This window comes from Myotis lucifugus, unplaced genomic scaffold (genome assembly GCF_000147115.1).
Source record: "Myotis lucifugus unplaced genomic scaffold, Myoluc2.0 scaffold_2023, whole genome shotgun sequence".
Classification (NCBI taxonomy): domain Eukaryota; kingdom Metazoa; phylum Chordata; class Mammalia; order Chiroptera; family Vespertilionidae; genus Myotis; species Myotis lucifugus.
This window is the reverse complement of record NW_005873071.1, coordinates 14,589-31,271: the sequence shown is the minus strand read 5'-3', so window position 1 is coordinate 31,271 and position 16,683 is coordinate 14,589. Positions and strand designations below refer to the sequence as shown.

The 16,683-nt window shown below is 46.9% G+C and overlaps 2 protein-coding genes across 2 annotated transcripts; both read right to left on the bottom strand.

Annotated features, from left to right (window-relative positions):
* Nucleotides 1-153: 153 nt before the first annotated feature.
* On the bottom strand, nucleotides 154-4,346 carry LOC106695658 (maestro heat-like repeat-containing protein family member 7; the record flags this gene model as incomplete). Its single annotated transcript, XM_023748883.1, has 6 exons — nucleotides 4,251-4,346; nucleotides 3,538-3,687; nucleotides 2,309-2,463; nucleotides 1,922-2,054; nucleotides 1,102-1,286; nucleotides 154-291 (listed from the first exon to the last, which is right to left on the bottom strand). Coding segments are annotated over exons 1-6 (857 nt in total), but the record flags the coding sequence as incomplete, so codon positions are not given.
* Nucleotides 4,347-4,759: 413 nt separating this feature from the next.
* On the bottom strand, nucleotides 4,760-14,906 carry LOC111824530 (maestro heat-like repeat family member 5). The gene is made up of 10 exons (XM_023748882.1): nucleotides 14,823-14,906; nucleotides 13,980-14,096; nucleotides 11,061-11,183; nucleotides 10,596-10,748; nucleotides 9,752-9,877; nucleotides 8,986-9,101; nucleotides 8,588-8,723; nucleotides 7,012-7,101; nucleotides 5,694-5,798; nucleotides 4,760-4,942 (listed from the first exon to the last, which is right to left on the bottom strand). Exons 1-10 carry the CDS (start codon nucleotides 14,904-14,906, stop codon nucleotides 4,760-4,762), a joined length of 1,233 nt encoding a protein of 410 aa, XP_023604650.1.
* Between the last annotated feature and the right edge of the window lie 1,777 nt (nucleotides 14,907-16,683).

Below are 16,683 nucleotides of genomic sequence, written 5' to 3'. Positions count from 1 at the left end.
GGAACAGTATGCACAGAACAGGGAAAATGTGAAGGCTGAGGTCTGGGAGATGAGCAAGGGAGGGTTACAGGCTGCTGTATTTGAGTGCTGGACCCTGGAAAATTGGGATTGGGGGCTAGAGTGGTATTGGGCATGCTGGGGAAATGGTCCCACCTTGTCAGGTCCATGATCCCTCTGTAGTAAAATTTAGAGGAGGACAGATGATCCCAGCACTTATGCTCATCTGCATAGACCACCACTCCATCGTATGCGGCTGCGAAGAACACAAGCTTCACCACCTCCAGGGCACAACTGAAGGCCAATCGTCACGAGGTTTGTGAAAAGAAAGGAACAGAAGGATCGACAAGGTGTTATGCCCTAGTTTGCATCCTTGTCCTAGCAAGCCAGGAGACAGTTCTCTAATCTGGTGGCTAGCTGGATCCTGCTTTCCAGCTGATGAAAACACATGGCTCTCTGAAACCCATCTCCAATTGTGTCTGCTCACCCCTTCAGCCTTGGTGCTCATCCAACCACAGAGTCTTGTAAAAGAGACTATAGAGATGTGCTAGTGCCACAGCTGAAATTCAGCTCTCCATAGTGTAGCAGGGTTAGGATACCTCTTCACCTCCACACCCACCTAACCAGAATGTCTCTGGTTACTGGTTTTCTTTATTTTTTTACTGTAAGATTTCACTTGAATAGAATACCCTGTGGGTATTTAAAAAGGAATGACAACCACTTATTTAGGAGTTCAACACCCTAAACTGCAGTAGTGACTTGCACCAGATGTCGCAGTTAGTGACAAAGCTAAGCCAGAGGTGATCCAGATTCGAATGGCCACAGCAGCACGGAGAGAATTGAATCTTTCATGTGCCGAGTCATGAACAGAGATGTGAACCGCTGGGTGAAGCATAAGAGTGCATGCAAGGAAAAGGGTAATGAGAAACATGAAAATATGTGGGGACATTCCAGCACGTGATGTTGGGGCACCCACACCGACATTCTAGCTCTGTGCTGCTGTCAGTCTCTTCTTCAGCTTCCCTAGGGGATTGGCATCCAGCTGTCCAGGGCCCTCTGGAGTTGACTAGCCTCATTTCTCCATCACACCAGGGTTAGGCTTACCTAGTGGGGTCAAAGGTCTTGCCTGAGCCCCCAACCTTCCTGTAGACCACCATATTCTTGGGGATCTTTTGCTCAATCACCCAGAAGAGATGACATAACACAGCCAGCAATAGCCGGGGGTAGAGTTCCAGGATGGCCTCCCGGCACAGAGTCCCGGATAGCATCTCACACAAGGCAAACGCCTCCTGGGGAAGACACATGGAAAGGAGGAAACAGAATTGACTAGGTCTGGTAAAGACATAAATGGTCCCACAACCCACACACTGCCCCTCCCTGTCAGTGCCCAAAGGTCACAGTGCACCCTGACTGAGGTTTCTAAGAAGCATCCAAAGACTGAAAGCCCACAGCTCATCCCTGGGGAAATGAGGGGCCACACACATGTAATCTGCTCTCTCTTTATTCCCAAACATTAAAAACAAAAAGGGAACCAACTCTAATTTTTCAGCAGAAAATAAATTGGGCCACCCCATTTCAGACAACCAAACTTCATCCTCTGCGCCTAGCACCGCATGCCCCTGGCCAGGCCCCCAGAAATATGGGTGCCAGACCCAAAATCAGGAGATAGAAAAAGCTGATTAACTCTGAACATCAGTTTCCTTGTCGATGAAATGGGATTGATTCCTGCACTTTCTACATCATGGAGTTCTTGGATGTACAAAGTTCAAGTGCTAACCGTATGTGCAGTACTAGTGAGTCCAGTGTTAACAGTCTCCTCTTCACTGCTCCCTAACAACTGACCGCACCCAGCACGTGCCCTTTAATCTGCACGTAAGTCCCAGACATAAGTCCTCCGCCCCCCACCTGCCCTCCCCATGCTGACCTCCTCGGGCTCTAGGGCTTTCTCCGTCGTGCCCTCTGTGGAGTGGTTTTCCAGGATGCCTATCAGCAGCTGCAGGACGTTGATTGTGGTCTTTCGCTCGGTGCCGAACAACCTCCATGGGGCCAAAATGGTTCTGCAGGAGCCAGGGACAGCTATGTCATGGGCCCTGGTAATCATATTCTAGTACCAATCTGGTCCTGAGCCTATGAAGGGCCAGTTCTCAGGTTCTAGTGGGAGTGAGGCCCAAGAGGACTTGGCCAAAGAACATGAAGTTTGATTGGCATCAAGAAGAAAGCATCCTTGTGCAGTGATTTTTAACATGGGCTTGGGTTGGAGCAGGGGAGGGTTTACTGGGATGGAGTGTGCTCCTGGGTGTGGGAGAGGTACCTATCCCAAGGGAGGGGCCTGTTGAGCAGCAGGGGCACAACGCTGTGGGTGCAGTTGCCTGCCAGCAAGCACAGGGCCCGAAGGGTCTCCTCCTTTGTGTTGGGCTCCAGCTGCAATTTGAGCCGTTCCAGGATGCCCACCAAAATTTCCTCAACCTGCAGGGGAGAGCCAGAAAACCCCGTCAGTCCTTCTTGACTTCCTTCCTTCCTCCTCCCGCTCTACTGAGTCCTCAAACTCAAGGGGCCTAGTTGCAATCCTGTCCCTGACTCTCTTCTCAAGGCAGAGTTCCGGGGTGCCAAAGGCCAGAGCAGCAGGGCCCACAAAAGGGAGCTCGGGCCAAGGCCCACTAGAGCAAATGCCTGCCCAGAACCCCCACATCCAGAGAGGTGGTCTGAGATTCCTCAGGAGACAGAAGACCCTCCAGAAAGAAAGCCAAAGCCCTGGAGGCACTCAGGCCTTTCCCTTCCAGCTAAGGTCAACTTCCAGCCCTGAAACTGCAGGGACAGTGGCACTGGATGTGGAAAGACCACAGGGTTCTCATCCGGTGCTCAGAGCTCTAAACTATGGACCTCTGGGAAGTCCATTTCATTGTAATATCTCAAGGACTGTCATGGTGCCCTTCCATTTCTGGTACCTAGGCCATGCCAGTCACATAAATGAGTGGAGGCAACGGGTGTCTGGGGATTCATAGAGAGAAGGGGGTGGGCAGCCCGTGACACATATAAAGAGGATGGTGGCCACTCAGAGACTTGCCCTATGTGACCCGATTTTGAAGTTGTTTTTTCTTAGTGAAGTGAGGAACAGATTTCTAAATGCTAGGCCTTCCCATATTTATGCTAGCTTAAAAGAACATTTATACATAGGTCAGTCATTCTGTGAGCTTCCTTGTTTCCAATCCACAGCCTTACCCCTTCGCAGAGGTCTAAGCTCCCAGGGGGTCAGGGTGAGTCCCCCAACAATGCCTACACCCCTGCACATGGCTGTCATTACTGAGGAATCGGCCGCCCAGATAGGAGGCACTGCAGTTACAAGCTCAGGATTACAAATGTCAGAGCTCAGTGTGACCACAGAGGAAATGTAGTGCAAGCCTACATTTTAGAAGTGAATGAATTAAAGCCAGCTGAGGAGAGAGACTTTGCTACAGCCCTTTGGCTGCTTGGTAACAGAGCCAGGACATGAGCCAGTGCCCCTGACATTCAGGGCAGAGCTCCCACCCAGCACCACACTACCTTTATCAAATCTGAGCCCCGCTTTTTCATGACAGCGCTCATCAACTGGGCTGCAGCCAGAGACACCTTAGCCCTGCTGCCCGTCAGCTCCTCCATGGCTGTCAGCACCAGGTTGGTGAGCTGGCTCTGGGTGAAGTACTCTGCAAAGGCCTGCAACAGGGTGGGATCACATGGTGCGATGAGTCTGGATGCAGGGCTCCCCCTGCCTGAGACAGCCTGTGCCATTCCTCCTGGTGAGGGAGGGCTTCTCTTGGGAGCTTCTGTGCTTCTGTCCTAGGCTTGTGCTATCTCCCTAACTCCTAGAAGACCCTTTCCTGGGGACAGAGTCCTGGGGATGGAAGGGAGGAAACAGTGGTCTCAAGTGCAATGTGGGGCTCAGAGGTCAGGGGGTGCAGAGGCAGAACCCCGGGGAGAGGAGGGCTGGGGCTAAGATCCTCAGTGACATCTCTGAGTCTACACATTGCTCACAAAGCAGCATTAGCATGAAGCAAATGCTTCTGGGGGAACAGGGAAAGACAAGGATTAGGACCCATGATGCTCAAGGAGGGACAAATAGCAGCATGTGATAGGAAAATTTCCCCCAAAGGAAAAGTTCACATCCAGTAATAGAATGGGGAGAGGGACAGGATAGGAGTCCCACCCAGGAGTCTATAATAGCGTGTAAATGAGAAGCCCAGGCTTCCCTCACTTTGTCTCTGGTCCTGCTCCCTCACCTCGGCAATCTCAACGGTGTTGTTATAGAACAAGTTGGTACTATAGGCTTCATCCATGCCCTCTTCAATCCACAAGCCTTGTATTTTCTTCTTCATCTCTGAAACAGAGACACCCAGCCCCACCTCTCAGACACTCAGAAGGCATGTTAAACTCCCCCTTTCCCACCTTCTAGCCCAAAGCTCCTACTGAACTAAGTCAGCTTGGGGCTATGTATGTCCTTTGGGGCTGGGAGTAGAGGAATGGGCATTAAGGTAAGAAATGGTGGGAGCTGAGGTAAAAGACAAACAAACTATCTTGCCTGCCTCAGAGCAGAGATAGAATTGGGTAAAAGGATGGGGCTGAGCCAAAAACGAAGAAACTAATTCCAAAGAAGTATTTCCTATGTAGGTATTTTTTCCCAAGAGATTATCTGTAGATGTTTGGGAGTAAGTTCCTCAATGGAAATGAGGTACTCAAGCAGCTTCTTGGCTCTCACTGTCTTGGGACGAGTGTGTGGGGATGGCCAGGCCTAAGTGTGTGGTTGGAGGGGGAGTGGTAAGAGCAGGTTCCTCATACGCTTTTTCTTCAAGAGGATACAGTAGAGGTGATACACAGCCTTGGCAGACAGGAAGCAGATGCTGTCCACTGGGTCCTGGCAGCGCATGGCCAGCAGCTTTACCAAGCGCCCCAGCCGGGTGAATTCAATTTCCATCTGGGGAAGGAAGCTGGAAGTCACAAGTTATCCCAGCCATTCCCTTAGGCTGAGCTATCACAGGAAGAACTCAGAGGAGGAAATGCATGTGCCAGAAACATGAAAGGTGAGACTATGTGAGGTTAATGGGAATGGAATTTGATAGATGAGTTGTGGCCATAAAGGACATCAGAGGTCATCGTTTTATAATTACCTTACTCTATCCCCCTTCTTTGCCCCTTGACACCCCACTCATCTGTCAAGTCTAGTTCAATGCCGCCTTCTCTATGAACCTTTTCCTGCCCCCTCAACTTGTAATTGTTTGTTTTGATCTTTTAGTCCCACTATATTCAGTTTATATATTCATTATCACCTGCTATTTAAGTTTGTTCTATGCATGCCTCTGTCCCCAGTGGACTGTAAGGTTCATGAAGTCAGAAACTATCTTGGTCATCTGTGCATTCGCTATAGCACCTACCACAGTGCCTGGCACAAGGCGAGTGTTTAGACATTGCTTGTTCAGACAAATAACATCAGACTGAACCAAGTGGGATGAAATAAAACTGATGGTTGGAGAAAAAGACCAAGTAAAAGATGACAGAAGGGAGAAAGGAGAGAACAGGATGGGATGCACAAGAGAAAACAGCATGGGCCACGGAGAATGAGGATGAGAATGAGTGACTGAGGCTAGGTAATATATATGATGAAGGTAGGGGTAAGGGCAACCAGACAGGGTATGAGAATTCAGACTCCAGGGCTGGCTCCCACTCACACTGAAGTCCTCCATTTTTGCTGTAAACTCCAGAATACGCGCAGCACACCACATGGCCCGTTCCCGCTCGTTATCCTTCTGGGAATTGAGCCAAGGATCCATAAGCTGGAGGAAGAAGATAATGAAAGGAGAGGCCCATTCATCTGTGTCCCAGAGAACAGAAAGATATTCTTGAACCTGGCTTTTACAAAGTTTTAGGGCAAGAGTTCTGACAGCAGGACCTCTTTTGCCAAGAGGCAGGTTATATGTGGGTCTGGCACCAGAGGTTTCATTCTCTCCTCTCTCCTATCAAGTATACACGATATTAAGTCTTCCAGCCCCATATTTTCCCTTCGTTTAGGTGATAGAAATCTCCTCAATTACAACCCCCTTCCTTCAGGTTCAACAGTGGCTCTCAAAATATATCCACTCTATTCACTTCAGTGATTCAACATACCCCTGAGTTCCCCTACCGTCTGCCTCCCATTCTTCAGTAGAAAAAGAACTTGGTGATAAAAAAAATAACAGTCACTGCATTCACAGATTCCAGAGTAAAGTGTGTGTAAATCTATTTGAAAAATACCATTATAAATGGTTTCACTTGAAACACAATGGAAAAGTGTCTCACCTTTGGTTAATTATGGGTCCCAAATACCACTGCTACTTGTCAATCTACAGTCATCAATCTGACAATGTGCAACCACAGAGACCGTGATATATAATTGAAAAAGAAGAAGAGTAGCAGGTGAAAAATCCACAACCAACTCAAAAGAACACTGATGCTGCACTGCCCTAGTCAGTTTTGCTTAGTGGCTAGAGCATGAGCCTGCATAGGGTCCTGGGTTTGATTCTGGTCAAGGACACATGTCCAGGTTGTGAGCCCAATCCTCAGTGGGGGTTGTGCAAGAGGCATCCGATCACTGATTCTCTCTCGTCATTGATGTTTCTCTCTCTCTCTCCATCTCCCTCCATCTCTGAAATCAATAAAAACATATTTTTTTAAAAAAAAGAACACACACACACACACACACACACACACACACACGTAAGAATGCGCTGTGAAAAATAAATGGAGGCACAGATTGGAATGATATGTCTACAAGCCAAGAGATACCATGGCTTGCCAGGAGTTACCAGAAGCTAGGAGAGATGCACAGAACAGATTCTCCTTCAGAGCCTCCAGTAGGAACCAAACCAGCCACAACTTTGATTTTGGACTTCTGTCCTTTACAACTTGAGAGAATGTACTTCTGTTGTTTGACGTCACTTCCTGCGGTATTTATTTATGGCAGTTCTAGGAAATGAATACACCAACGTTCAGGGGCTTCCTCCCACGAACCTGCAAGCAGTTCTGGATCCGGGTGGGCATCTCAACAATAAGTGTCTCCAATAGTCTTAGGAGGGATTGCATGGTCCCCTCAAACAGATCCTGAGGGGGAAAAGAAACTCAAAAAATTGCCAACCTATCAGCCCCAACCCTCCGTCTAAACTGCTCAGCATTCTGGCTCTCCCAGCCTTCCTTGAGAAAGCCTGATCCAAAAACTTCCCTACATTAAAGCACTACTGGCCCATCATTCACTTCAATAAATCCCTCTGTTGTTTCACCAGAGCACAAATGTCTGCCTGGTGTGTAGTTTGTCCTGGTGAACTGGAAGTTCCCCTGCAACGTAGCTACCCCGCCTCCTCCATCCCTACTCCTTAACTCTAGCTCATCTGGGACTCTGGTCCCAGGGGGTACAGCTTCAGTAAGCAACCAGGAATGGCAGGCTAGCTGGTTCCAGGTGGGAGGAGGACTGGCCTGGCTGTCTGCAGAGTAACTGATTCACAAAAGCTAGGATAGTGGGTTTCTCCCTCTCATCCTTTAATGAACCAAGTGGCCTTGCCCAAAGCCTTATAAAGAGAGTAGGTGATCTGCCAAGGAGGGCTTCTAAACGTAGGGCCTGCTGGGAGAACCAGAGCAACATTGTGATAGATCCCAGCCACTAACACTGAAAAGCAGGGGGGAAAAAAGAAAGCCAGCTCTCCCTGGAATAAAATACTCAGAAGAAACCTACCTAGGTGTAAAGCTATTTGTACTGGGCAGCTGGAACTCCCAGCTTGCTCCAAACACAGGGAAATCTTGTCAAAATGACTTCCTTATCCAAATCAGATTTACACTGAGGGAGGCCATAGAAAACCCACCTCCGCCTTTTCTATATGTACCAGTCTTTCCTTCATGACATAACTATGAACTAAAAAATAAGGATTACCAGAAATCAGATGAAAAGGAGGCCCAAGATGAACAAACCAACTGACCTTAAAGAAAACCAAGCTAATTTGGTAAATAATAGAAACCTGTATTTTTAAATTCTCTTTAATATCTTCAGAAACATTTCAAGAGACTATGGCATCAATAAAACAAGAACAACCAGGCAAGATAAAGGTGTAATCAGAACACATGAAAGAATTCCTAGGAATTAAATATATGAATATAAATTAAAAATTGAATCCCTCTTTCCTTCCTCAAGGAAACACTGCAGGCCCTATAAGAAATAGACTCTGATTGCTTGATCCTGGGATTCCCTGGATTTACGTACATATCAACCGTTACTAAAATCATATTTGAACCTTCTAGTCTCATTTCAATCACACAGCAGTTATAAAGGGGAGGATCAAGTGTCTGCCTTGGGGCCAGAGTGTTGAAGTGGTGGCAGTGGTAATCAACGGGTAGAAGGAGGAAGTTAGATCTCAGGAGTAGAGTTCAGACTACATGACCTAGCAACCTCTTCTTCACAGGAGGGCTTCCTTCCAATGATTTGGTGTTTTTATTAAAGAAGGCAGAAGACTATTACATAAAACTGCCAAACCTATACTTCCTAACCTCTTAAAAAAATAAAAAATGAAGCCAAAGAGACAAACATCAAAGAGTTACTTACCACATTGGCCTGGCCCTCCTTGGGACTAGATGCCTCCTTTCGTAACACTTCAATGGATGGCAGACAGAACACACTCTTGAAGCATGTTCCCAGGAGCTCTACTCTTTCTTCTATCCCTAAGAGGGGCCTGAACATCCTAAGATCCAGGGAGAAGAAGTGTAACCAGTGTTGTCAGGAATAACAACAGAAAAGGGTATAGAAAGAGAAGATGGAAACAGAGGAATAAGTGGGAGCAAGAAAGAGGAAGATATCAGAAGAAAGGATATTAAAAGAAAGGGAGTAACAGTAAGAAATGGTGAAAAGAGCCAGGAAGATGGAAAGAAAGGAACTAAGGGAAAGACAGGAGGCATGACTATTACAGGAAAGGGTACTGCTAATTTGGGATGATATATTATTACTTGTTAGTTCCCCAGAGCTTTTGAGGGAACGGGATATCACTGATGGAGATGGAGGTGCCTATCAGGGACAGGGCTGAAAGCAAAAGGATGCCTGGGGCAGAATTAACAGCAAGTGCCTATAGAGATAGGAGAGACCATCTCCCCTGGGTCCTTTGAAAATCCAATTCAAAAAATCTTGGCCAAAAGAAGTGGCAGATATTGGCCAGTAAATTCCTACTATTCCCTTATGCTAGAAGCAGAAGCAGAAAATAAGAGGTGGGGATCAACTAGGGAAGAAAGAGCTGCAATAGAACCAGGTCAAGGAAGACAGAGTGGATGGTGTGTTGTTACCTGAAGTTATTGATGATGTTCATTGCCTTCTGTCTAATAGGGCTGGAAATGGAGTTCAAGGGCTCCTCCTTGATTAGGTCCTAACACACACACACACACACACACACACACACACACACCCCAAAAGGATGGTGAACATTTTTTTCTTGTTTGCTTCTGCCTCCTCCCACTCCAGGAGAAGGTGGAATTTAGAATTTTTAGTGACTTCCAAAGGCTCTGAGGACAGCACCTGTCTCCTACTCCCCACCACACCTTCCCTACAGTACTCACCCCAGCCTTGAGGATGGCAAAGGGAACACTAAGGCGGGAAAAGGAAACTAGAAAATCTGGGCTTTTACCTTCAGCTCTAGCCTAGGAGTGTCACCAATGGTTTCCATGTGGACCCATCCTCCCTCCTCTCTGCATTCCCACCTCCATCCTCCTGCAAGATACTTACCAGCATGACGGTAACAATTGCTAGCTTGTGGGGGAACTTGAATTGAAAGGCCACGTGCTGCTGCCTGCCCAGGGTTTTTGTCAGTATGATGAGGGCATTCAAGTAACCCAGCTTCAGGTCCTTATCCTGAATGAACCAGTATGGTCAGGGTTCTCCAAGGTGGCAATGGATCTGGGCCAGGGCACACTACCTACACAGTCTGGGGGGTGAGGACCTAAGCCTTCTTTAGCCTTCCTTAGGCTCCTGCTCTGCATCTTCCCTCTGAGGGTAGACCAGTGCATCCCTGTGGTGGAGAGAGCCACTCCTCTCACCAACCCCCTTCTGAAGCCACCCTCATGTGACTCTGAAATTAGGATAGATCAAGCTTCCCGGTCTCTCAAGGTATTGTCTTTCCCTTGAACACGTTTTACCAAAAGATATCTGACTTGGGAATGGAAAGGGATTCTTCTCCAACCCTGGGGACCCATGCTTTGGACACATAGCAAAGGCAGGAAAGCAGTATGGAGCTCCTGTGCCTCTCCTGAATGCTTCTTCCCACAAACACTAGGGAATTTAGGTTTTACTCATCCCTTCATCCGAGAGGGCAGTGAAGAGCTCACTGGCAGGTTACGAAGCTCTGTCACAGGGAAGGACACACTTTGAAACAGACCTAAAGTTACTGTGGTCTACTCCTTGGGCCAATTAGAGTCTCCAAGTAGCAGGGTTAAGTGAAAGGATGAAAATGTGGGAGAAGTCACTGTACTAGCCCCTGACTCCCATTTAAGGCCAAGCACCTTTTTCTTGGGCGGTAAGAGAGGACGTGGCAGAAATGGAATGCTGGAGAAGTAGAGTAAGCAGGAAGTACCTTTTCCAAAATGCAGTTGTGGTAGTGTTGCAGGATCAAGGCCAGCACGGCATCGAAATGCATGAAAATATCTCCCTTGCTCTCTAAAATAATCTTGCTATAGCTTAGGTAGATGGTGTGACACACAAGCACCCATTCCCTTGGCTGATGTTCCTGTAGGGGGGAGGGGGAAACAGAGGTTCAGAGAGGAAAAGGTTGCTCAGAGGATTTGGGAAAGAAGATGGGACTGTGGGATGGCGAGCAGCTTGGGGGACAGGGTGGGCATGTAGCTGGCGATACCAGGGCCTGAAATGCAGGGCAAGAGAAAGGGATGGAGGATGAAACTTTCCCACAGTTGTTTCAAGGGAAAGAGAAGCTTTTATAGATGAGTCACAAGGCCTCAGAGAAATGGGAGGCTGGGGTGATGGGGATGCCTTGGAAGGCTTTGTATGGGAGGCTGGTAGAGCACCCTGGGAATGACATCACCTTTGCCAGTGTGAGGATGGACGATGACTCCTTGTCAGTGAGTACAGCACTATACACTTGCAGTTGCTCCAGGACTGTCCTCAGATGTTTCCTGGACACGACGCTGAATGCCACAGCAATGCCCTGTAACAAAGAGAGCCTCAACCCCATGCCACAGTTCAGGGTGAACCAGACACATGCTATGTTCCCCCACAAGAAGGATATACATAGAGGAAGGGGAAGGAAAAGGAGAGGAAAGAAATGGAAGGGAATTTGGTTCTCCACATTTGAATTATTTAAAATCCGGGTGGAGAACCAAATACCTTTGCGAGAAGTAATTTAAGAAGTCAATTATTAAGAAAAATCATAGTCACAGATTTACAAAATCTTGGTATTGTCAAACCTAACCCTGTACATTTCAGAATACTTTTATAGGCACTAGGAATTCAGAGAATGGTTGCTCTGAGGAGGGAACAGAAGGAAGAACAAGTCCCAGGCACCTTGCTGACAGGATTGGATAGCTAGTCAGAGAGGAGATGGAAGACAGGAAGACTTGCAGAGAATGCCAATATTTCTAGTTTAGGAGAACAGGAAACATCAGTAACTCTGACCAAAACAGGCAGGTGAAAAAGAGGCCTAAGTTGGAGAGAGAGAGAAAACAGTGAGTTTCTGAATGTGTTGTATGGGAGATCATGGCAAAACAACTCAGTGGTAATGTTGTCAGTGCCAGTGGGTTTGGGAATCACACCCTAGAGAGAGTCAAAAGCATGAAGACTTGGGGATTCTGTGGTTCCTGCCAGGAACAGTCTTTAACTTAACCCCTCAGCCTCATAGCAGGCCCTTTTGACTTCAGTGTCAGCTGAGTCCCTCCCTAGAGCTTACTGAACAAGGATGACTGGGCACAGAGCTAAGAAAATGCTCAAGCAGACATTCAGGTGCCAGCTGTTGGCAAATTGGCTCATTTGTGCTGGAAGGGCCACCATTCAGATTTTTCAGCAAGAGCAGACAGATGGAGGGAGCCTCGGGACAGTGACAGGCTCCAGGACACAGATCATGGAGATGGATGAAATTTTAGTGGGACTTGTAGACCATTGGATATCAGGTAGATAAAGGGAAATTTTTACCTCTTTAGAAAAGAGGGGCTAGTGGAGCATCAGAAGGGGGTTCTATTCTGTCCCTCTTCTTATGTCCTCCCTTAGCCATGGCTACCACTCCTTCTGGTCATCATCATCATATATCATCATCATAACTGACATCATCAGAACATCAGTGCTTAATGTTTACCAGCCTTATACATGTTACTTGATTAATCCTCACTAATGCATTGAGGTAAATATTGTCGTCCCCATTTAACAGTCAGGGAAAATATGTTTCCCAAATCTAGACACGTAGCCCAGGTTTGAGTTACAGGTCTACATGCTTCTGTGCATGTCCACCTGACACTGCACCCCCTCCTAGTCAAAAACTAAGTACATCTACTTCCTCCCCCTTTGTCCTGGGTTCCTGGTCTTAGGGAAGGATACCATTCTCCTCCCACTTGGACCAGAAACCCAAGAATCATCCCAGATGCCCTTTTTTCTCTTTATCTTCTGCATTCAATCTGTTCCCAAGTACTAGCAAGAGGTCACTTTTACTTCCTTGTCAAAGAACACTGCACTCCAGTCCCACTGGACCACTGACTGTTCCCTAGATGTGCTCCCCAAAGTCTTGATCCTGAATCTTGACTCAGAATGTTATGTCAACTGGGAATACCTGCCTCCCTCCTTCTCCTAAACTCGCTCCAACCAACCCAAGTCCCAGCAAGCCTCAATGCCACAATGACTGCTCATGTAGCCTTTAGAAGGCCATTGAGTATAGTTAGCCGTTTCCTTCCTGTATATGTCTTTCTCCTCATTGATACTGTTTGCAACTCAGGCTTAGTAAATACCTGTTGCTGATCGTGGAGCTGATGGATGTTCTGAGAATCTGGCAGGAGAAGGGCCTTGGAGAGGGAGGTCCTAGGGCATGAACACCAGCACTACCAGTAATCAGCAAGTAGAGAGTGCTTATGTACCAGCATTGCTCTTAGTGGTTTTACATTTTAATGTCATCCTACAACACACATCACTTCTGTGGTATTCCACCAACAATGCACACTCTGAATCTAATCATGACGAAATATGAGACAAACCAAAACCGAGAGACATTGTACAAAATAAGGGGTCTGTGCATTTTTAAAATGTCCAGGCCATGAAAGATAAGGTTAGGAACTTGTTCCAGATTAAAGAAGAATAAAGAGAAATGACAACTGAATGCACGGCTTGATTCTGAATTAGACCCTGGAGTAAAATAATAAAAAAAGAATATTTTTCTTTTTCTCGAAAACACATTGTTGGGACAATTAATGATTTTCAAACTGGGTCTATAATTTAGATATCAGTGGTGTAGCAATGTTAATTTCCTGATTTTGATCATTGCACTGTGCTTATGTAAGAGAATATCTTTATTTTTAGCTACTAGAGTATTTAGGGGTAAATGAGCTTCATGACTGCAGCTTTCATTTCAGATTAAAAAAATATAGTAATAATGTTAGTAAATTATGTAAGTTATGAGAAAGAGAATGATAAAGCAAACATGGAAAAACATTTATATTTTGGGAATCTGGGAGAATAAATAGAAATTCTTTGGGATTTTTTTGCAACTTTCCTCTAAATATAAAATTATTTAAAATTCAATAAATCTTTTAAAGAAATATCCTATCAGGAAGGTACCATAGCCTTGTCTTAACGAGGAGGAAACTGAGGCACAGAGAGGTTCGGTAACTTGCTCAAGGGCACAAAGCGAGTAGGTGGCAGAGCTGGAACTCTCACCCAGGTGCTCTGGTTTGCCAGGCCCAAGCTTTTAGCCACCTTGCCATCCTGACTCAACCTGAAAATGCTTGGCCAATGCACTCTGCCTCACCTCCCTCTCCTGCACGTTTTCATGGGAAGTTTGAAGGATGGCGGAGAGCATCATTTTCACCAGTTTCTCACTTCTTGAGGTCCACAGGGTGAAGCCAAAGAATTTATAGAGAAAAGCCTAGGAAAGGTAGGAGGGCAGGGTCACGCATAGCTTGAAATGAGGGTAGGGCAGCATTTCCTATACTAGCCACCACCTTTGCCCACAGCCCCATCCTCCACCCTGGCCCTTGCTCTCTAGAGGCATCTGGATAAGGCAGTGATCATAAAGAGCAGGGGTTCAAGTTACAGGGAAGAGAAAGCTGCCTTTCCAATGTCTCAGCCTCTTAGGGACCATCCTTTAGGAGCTTTCTCTAACCCCCATACCTCCCACTTACAGCTAGGAAATAAAAAAAGTTCCTTAAACTTGCATAATTTTAAAACCAAAATTGTATAATTGAAGAAGTACTTTTATGTAATTCTTTCTCCCTCCTCTGAATTTCAGTGGCCTTTATCCTTGCTTACTGGATAATACCAGACTGTGTGGACTCACCACTCCCTTCTTCTTCTCTGTGTAGAACCCTTTACCCCAGGCTCTTCAAAATGTCTCATTCTCTTGCCCAAACCGGTTTGGCTCAGTCCAAACCGGTTTGGCTCAGTGGATAGAGCGTCCGCCTGCGACTCAAGGGTCCCAGGTTCGATTCCGGTCAGGGCATGTACCTTGGTTGCAGGCACATCCCCAGCAGGGAGTGTGCAGGAGGCAGCTGATCGATGTTTCTAATTCTCTATCCCTCTCCCTTCCTCTCTGTAAAAAATCAATAAAATATATATTTTTACAAATGTCTCATTCTCATCTTTCAGATATCACCTCAGTGAGCCTGCTCTGACCTCCAGAGTCCCTCTCCAGCTCATCACCGTTTCCTTCTTTCAGGGCTTCATCATAATCACTCATATTGACTGTGGATTTGTTCCGTTAGTTCCCAACTTGCACCAACCCCACATCTCAGGTGAGAATGGAGCTCAAGAGCAGTGTCTACCCAGTTCATTACTCTGCCCCATTGCTATCAGTGCCTGAGGCAGTAGGCAAACAGGACATTCCGGCTGTTCAATGAATGCCTTAACTCCCCCTCTTATGGGTATCTTTTCCCCTCTAGCAGATGCTCATGGTGCCTTACCCAGACCTTAGGGTTCCTTCCCTTCAACTGGCTGCAGGAACTTTTCTGAACAGCTACTCCCTGAAGCCTTGGGAGAGAACTGTCCTGAGGTGACTGGGGCCTCCTTACCCCAGATGCTCAGGCGCTACATTGTTCTCTCTCCCCTCCCTGCACAGGACCAACCTTGGAAACCTGGATCCAATGACAAACAACCTAGGGGCAGAGGGTACAAAAGCCCCCTCACTTGTCTCCAGGCAGGATAGACTCTGCAGTTTCCATGCAGGGCTCCCATGGGATCAGGCCACATCCTGGCTTGGCTTCTCCTCTCCCCTATCCTGTGCCCTTCACTCTATCACAAGTTCTCCTGAGAGCATTTCCTCGCCAAGTCACTTGACAAGAATCCTCACCTTAGGCTCTGCATCAATCCAACCTGACCCAAGGCACCTACTTTTCTGCTTCACTGGCAAAGACTACTCATCTTCCCAGACTTATCCACTCCTCTGCAGGAGACTTGTCTTCCCATCACTGAGGCGGTTCCCCAAACCCTGAACTTTCAGCACTAACAACATCAAAACAGTCTTGAGCAAACCTAAACAGCGGATCGCCTCTGACAAAGCTTCTCTGCCCAGCCCCCTCAGGCCTCCTTCCTGCTCCCAAGCACACAGTGCATATTTCCACCCTGACACCTACAAGGCTTAGAATAATTGCCCACTTTCTTGTCTATGCACTCAAGCAGATGATGCTTTCCTGACGGCAGAGGCTGTGTTTACATGAATACCTTGAGCCCAGCCCAGTGTCTGCTCTGCTCTAGGCATTTAGTGCACCTCTTTTTTAATCCTCATCCAAGGATATTTTTCCATTGATTTTTTTTAGAGAGAGTAGAAGGGAGAGGGAAAGACAGGGAGAAATATCGATGTGAGAGAGACACCTCAATTGTTGCCTCCAGCACACGCCCTGAACAGGGACCAAGAAAGGGTGGAGTCTGCCACCAAGGTATGTGGCCTTGACTGGAATCGAACCCGGAACCCTTCGATCTACAGGCCAACGCTCTATCCACTGAGCCAAACCGGCTAGGGCTAGTGCACCTTTTAAATAACTGAATTAAAAAGGTCAGAATTCTCTCTTGCTTCATTTTGTACCCCTAATCTACCAACCACAAAGATGTGCATACATTAGGTGCTTCATAAGTACTGTTAATAATGAGAGAGCAAACGGTCTTGGAAATAAGGCCTCTTTCCTGGAAACCTCCAGAGCTCAAATAAAGTATTTCTCGGTGACAGGAAAACAGGAATCGAAATCAAGAAACCTGGATTCAGGCCCTAGCCAGTTTGGCTCAGTGGATAGAGTGTTGGTCTGTGGACCGAAGGGTTCGATTCCAGTTAAGGGCACATATCTCGGTTGCAGCCTCGTCTCTAGTCAGGGCATATGCAGGAGGCAACCAATTGATGTGTTTCTCTCACCTAGATATTTCCTAGATATTTCTCTTTCTGTCTCTCTTCCACTCTCCCTAAAAAATCAATGGGAAAATATCCTCAGGTAAGGAAGGAAGGAAGGAAGGAAGGAAAAAACTTGGAT